Genomic DNA, 6,254 nt, shown 5'->3' with positions numbered 1-6,254 from the left:
ATATTGATATTGATATTGGTATTGATATTGATATTGATAAAACAACATCTATATGTAGCGATACTAGAACCTCAATCTTTGCCGAAAAACTTGGGTAATCAATCGTGATGTTATATAGCGCTTTACAAACACGGAAATTCTAGGTCTAGGGAAAAGAACATGACATGTGTATGCTGAAAACACCGACAGGAATAATCAATCATTACAGACACTACACACAACACATATACTACTACACAACATATTACCACAACATATTACTACCACTACTTATTATTAACGTAGTTAACGTATGTAATAATATGTAACTAACTGAGTAACTATATAAGTAAATGTACTATGCAGTCAACTCTCCAAATTCCGGACTCATTAAGAACTGAATCGCACGTTAAACCGGACGAGTTTAAGAAGTCCCATCGCCATCTGTGACATGTAAGACGTTCTCCCTATAAAATGAACTTCACACAAGACCAAGCTAAATTAACGGTCGCGAGGGTGGTCGGTATTGAGAGAGTTGACTGTACCTGTCAATCTTGTTCAAATCCAAATATATACCTGACTACAATTATTCTACTACAATAGCGAATTCGCGCCCGTTACACCTATAAGACAAAATATTCACATAAATTCATTGTTAGTAACAGCTACTCGTGAACCAAACAAATTACAGTATAGTTCAACGGCGACACCGGCATACAGCGATGCGTGACGAGATTAGGTCCATCCAAGTAAAATCCAAGAAGTATCCAACGTAGTGATATCCAAGAAAAAGACATCTGTTAAATCTCGTACCGTGACGCTGCGATAGCGGGCATCCTAGTAGCCTATATGCCGCCTAACGCTGCATGCAACTGCATCCACCATTAGTTAACCATTAGTTAACGAGTAGTTAACGATTAGTTGACGATTAGTTAACCATTAGTTTCTTGTTCCGTGCCCGGTTCAAATGGTGTAACAGAAGACGTAGCGCAACCAAATAGTTGCCTTACTGCTAGGCGTAAGTCTGTGTACTTATAGAAGTAAATGATAGGATTTAGAAGTGAATTAAGTATCAGCGCATTGCTTCGAATAACCCGGAGCGTTTGAAGCTTTTCAAACGGAACGCTGTGGCTCAGTATCATGTGGAACAGGTGCGGTGCGAGAAGAGTAGTTGAGGTGCCGACGACGGTAAGTATGATCTTTGACATCTTCAGCGTCGCGTGGAAAGCGGTCATTTCCCGTCTCTCCGCATCTGATGCCGTCGCCAATCTTTTTGTGTGCGCCCAGGCGATCTTGGCAATGACGGTGTAGCAGTAAGTCATAAGGATGAATATAACAAAATAGTGACCGGCAAAAAAGTACACAAAACCGGCTGGCAACACTTGATCAACGACACATATTGAGGTCGGCTGCCAAAAAAATGATACTTGGATGGTAGCTGCAGCACCAATTGCCAAGCAGTACACGAAGCATGCCACAATGAGAGCACCAGTGCGTGCTGGAGGCATCAGCTGGTAGTAGTGTAACGGATACACGATCGCCACGTATCGGTTAATCGTTAAGAGCGCAAGACCCATCATCGACACTAACGTCGTTGTGACAGCGTACCACGAGAAAACCGCGCACTGCAGCATCGTTTCACGACGTAGCACCGCTGTCCAGAATGTACAGCCCATTACAAAGTCACAGCAGGCCAGATTTGCGATCGTGAGGTTGGCTGCCGTTCGCAGTCGCTGAATCCTTGCTATGATGATCATCACTAGTCCATTGCCAACCGTTGTGAGTAGAGAAGACAACACGAATACTGTCAGGATGAGCGCTTTTACATGCGACGAGGTGTTAGTAAAATACGCGTGTTTGCGATCTTCGTCGACTGTGTCCCACTGACTAACTGTGAGGTTGCTGTCATTGAAAGCTCCTGTGGCGTTCGCTGTTGGTGCTAAAAATGCTGGCATTTTCTCTGCATGGTTCTCGAGTATATTCTCGTCATAAAAAGATGTTTTTCTCTGTAGGATATCTAGGCTTTACCGAAAATCTGCTACATGCATGACCATGCGAGCTATACTGTCCAAGTTATTATGTGTGCTGCATTGCGCATATATATATTTGAACTAATGGAGCCATACAACAGTAAACCTCCGCAAATTGTTGCACTATTTGTTCTCTAGAAAAAGCCTTTTGGCATTTTTTTCCGGTGAAATTTACATTATGCACGCAAGTTAGATGCCACGTGGACGTCTAGAAAGCATCAGAAGTAAAGTTGGTCTTGTCGTGTAATTGTGACATTCCGTCAAGTGGCGTATCCATGGTGACCGGTTGATCATTTTTGTGTTTGAAATGTGATTGGACTGCTTTGTAAAAATTCGCATCATAGAGCTGGCAAAAGTGTCAAGCGGAGCATAAAGCATGAATCTGTAGTTATTTAACACTAGCAGGACAGCCAGCGTTGCCCGGGAAACATAGGTGTCGATTTGTTTTCATGATTGGGAGAGGGGGATGATCCTCGGCGAGGGAGTGAAGGAACCGAGCGGAGTTGGGTGTGGGAGGGGTATACCCCCGTTCACACAGTAGGGACTTTTTCAAAGTAGGGACTTTTTAGAGCATTTTAAAATGATTTTCTAGGTAGTTGAATGTAGTCCAAATTCACTACGAAGATAACAAGCAACAATAATCACCATGTAACATTATTACATTATTATTTTGCTATTATTATCTCATTGTCTCATTTCTTCTCTTTGTCTTATTCACAAGTTGTCACTTTACTTTGACTTGTTTCTTGTATCTTCTCTCTCCTCTCTCCTCTCTTCTCTTCTTTTCTCTTTTCTTATCTTGACTCTCTCCATTGCACATCATTTAAGCTGCATACTAAACGAATACTAGAATTAAAATTATGACTCATGAAGAAGCAAGAAGCGAATATGTCTGGAGATTTTGCTAGAAGCACTGACATGACTGATCGGTGAAATACATCTCTTGTGAAGTCAGGTATTTAGAAATACATTCTCACACGAAAGTATAGAAGGGATGAGAGAGCTCGTAATGACTAGATGCCTTTTGATGGAGATTTTTCTTTATTATTATTACATTGCGTCCTTGCCTCCAAACTATCGGGGCAGGCCTGATAACAATTCATCTCTATTCCCCAAAACGGGGGTTAGCGAAAATCCCTTGTGAGCAGCGATCGACGCATATGATAAGTTCATATAAATATAGACAAATTAAAACATAATTACATGTATATTTCTTGTCTTTTGTCACCGCCCTTCTGAAAAAATGATTATATCTGACAATATAATTCGTCGTGTTTTGTATAGACCTATGTTTTGATGAGAACGTAATATCAAAACCATGTAAGGCAGCGCTGCGGTATATGAAACGTGCATAATTTGACGTTGTTTGGAAATCCGTATTTTGGTTAAGGCGGCAAATAAACTGTACTTCCATAATGGCGGATTTTAATGGTTACCGGGTATTTGATTATTACTGCTTAACTTCCTCAAATTGTCCAAATCTAATCATTAGAAAATGTGATGCGATTTCAAGATCAAATTTGACATAATAAATCATAAGGTAATCGATTTCTCTGCACATATTACGACTTTTTTTTTAATTTGACCTTGAAATATTGGGGGGATAATAATACAGGCCATCCCCCACTTTAAATATTGGGGGGGGATATATCCCCCCCCCCTGCGATCGACACCCATGCCGGGAAATGTTTTATTTTGTCATTTATAGGATTCATAATATGTTATGCATGCATGTCAGTACATCACATTTGTTATAGTAGGTTCTTCAGTTAGCTACGATATTACTAATCAGTTGCTAATAATAATAATGCGATAATTATATGATCGTCATAACTCAGTGTTGACTTTAGGCAAAGTAGGTCTTTTCACATTTCATCGTGCCATGTTAGAAATGCCTATCCTAACCTCACAATCTGCTACCAACTCGCGAATGACACCTAGCTTAATTTCGCGATGGTTCCTTCCCTATTCCTATCAGTATCCGCTCAGATATGGCGTATAGACATGCGATAATTAATACTAGGAAATTTGGTTAAAAAGTATGCCTTCTGCATACTTGTAGCAGCTAAAAATTTTAGCGATTTGTAATCCTAGTTTATTATTGGGAACTGAAACAAACAACCCGGTACCAAGAAAAACGCAGCTTTGCGGAAAGAGTGACGAAAAGCACAAAGATGATTGGCTCGCCTCATCATTTTTTTCCATTTTCGTAATGGCACGTTATTTCCAGACAGGATAAAAATTGTCTACATTACGAAGATAATTAATGACTGGCCAGGAAAAAAATATACGGGCATCTCTAGATCTATTAAACAAACTTCACATGGCATCACTAAACAAACGATTCATACTAAGGTCGACTGTCAGGAAACTGATGCTAGGATGGTAGTGCAACACGAAAGGCTACCGGGGTAAAAAGAAACTGATCATGCCTATGATATCCAGCCTTCAGCGACATACATTATATATTATTATTATGATAATTGATATTATAGATATGACTAATAGGTGAACCCAGCGGGGTCACTATAGGGTTGGTGTCACACGTTGCGGTAACTCATGGTGTCACCCCCATGTACCTCCTTCCGTACCAGACCATACAGAATTCTTAGTAATGTTTTTTGTACTAATGTTACTCGTAAATCGTAATTCCTGTATATCAATGAATGTAATGGTAATAGTAGTGACATAAACAACTAGCGAAATTAAAATTACAATATCATACGCACCACCGTAATGTATTTATATTTACATAGTTTGATGTGGTTAAAATGAAAATTTGGTAAGAAAACAATAAAATTCGAAGTAAAAGCGTTTAAGAACTACATCAAAACTGTGTTTATTTTTAGCATTAAACTTAATCGTTACATGAGATACACAAATTTTATAGACAGTCATTTTGGCGTCACCCTCTCTGATGGTGTCACCCGGTACGTTCCGCACCCCCCAGCATCCCCTTGTGACGCCACTGGGTGAACCTGCTATAAAATATATGATATTATTATGTGCATGTATATACGGAAGAACCACATAAATGACGAAACGAAACATGATCGTTGTTATCGATAACGTTTCATCAGGATTCGCCGCTGATTATCTCGATGTTTACTAGTAGCCGCAGGTGAATCATTAGTTCAAATGCTCCCAGTTTTAGTCCAGTGTCCGATAATATCGTTTTCGTGTGTTTTCTCATATATCTGTATATAAACTATGTCTGCTACTCTTCTGCACCGCACGCGCTCAACATGCTGCTCCACGGCGTCATACCACAAAAACTCCAAACACTCTGGATTGTTCGAGCTATACTCAATTCACTTCTGAATTCTAACATTTACTTCTCCAAGTACAAACACGTTCATTAAAAGACAACAATTTAGTTGCGCTACGTCTCTTGTTACAAGATCTGAATCGGGCACGGAACAAGAAACATGGATTAACTATAATATAATATTTGATTATATAAGATATATAAGATATAGATCATATCTTATATAAGATATATAAGATATGATAACTATTAACTATATAATAGTTGTAGCTGGATGCAGCGTTAAGCTGGGTTTACACTATCAACGTTTTGCTGGAAAATTGACGAGCTAATAAATTGTTCAATTATTCGACCGGAAATCGGCAGTGTAAACGTAAAATTCTCGCGTGCAACTGGTTGCGAAATTAGAACATGTTCTCTCGCTTTCGTCTCCTCGGCTTCTAACTTTCTAACTCTCTCTCTCTCTCTCTCTCTCTCTCTCTCTCTCTCTCTCTCTCTCTGTCTTTCCCTCCCGCCGTCACTACCTGTCTCATTAACGACACCGTGCTTACTCCTGTCTATTACAAACCCACTTACCCTATCCTCATCAACGACACCTAGCCTACCCTCTCCATCAACGAATCCCTAGCCTTACTATCCATCAGAACGCGAACCCAGCTGCCGCCTCGCTCCCCAGCTTACCTATCCATCAACGAACCCAGCTACCTACTCACAACGAATCCTCCGATCTTACCTATCTCATCAACGAACCACTTACCTATCCAATCAACGCAACCCAGCTACCTATCATCACGAATCCAAGCCTTACGGCTATCTCCATCACTGTCTCATCTGTTATGTCTTCGTCTCTCCTTCCCCTGTTCTCCCCTCGTCTCCGCATTCTTTCCTCTCTCGTCTCTCCTCTGTCCCCTCCTCTCCTCTGTCCTCCGCCTTCTCCTCTGTCCGTTCCTCCTGCGTCTGTCTCTTCTCTGTCTCTC

General features: G+C 40.5%; 1 protein-coding gene across 1 annotated transcript; it reads right to left on the bottom strand.

The window, feature by feature from the left end:
* Positions 1-596: 596 nt before the first annotated feature.
* LOC106806521 (melanopsin-like) lies at positions 597-1,934 on the bottom strand. Its single transcript, XM_014808490.1, has 2 exons — positions 1,074-1,934; positions 597-602 (listed from the first exon to the last, which is right to left on the bottom strand). The coding sequence occupies exons 1-2, from the start codon at positions 1,932-1,934 to the stop codon at positions 597-599; spliced, it is 867 nt and encodes a 288-aa protein (XP_014663976.1).
* Between the last annotated feature and the right edge of the window lie 4,320 nt (positions 1,935-6,254).

The sequence above is a fragment of the Priapulus caudatus genome, unplaced genomic scaffold, assembly GCF_000485595.1.
Source record: "Priapulus caudatus unplaced genomic scaffold, Priapulus_caudatus-5.0.1 Scaffold166, whole genome shotgun sequence".
NCBI lineage: Eukaryota > Metazoa > Priapulida > Priapulimorpha > Priapulimorphida > Priapulidae > Priapulus > Priapulus caudatus.
This window is presented reverse-complemented; position numbering and strand designations above follow the sequence as displayed.

Excerpts from the sequence above, each read along its gene's own strand:
- LOC106806521 (XM_014808490.1), bottom strand. The coding sequence starts at position 1,934 with ATGCCAGCATTTTTAGCACCAACAGCGAACGCCACAGGAGCTTTCAAT.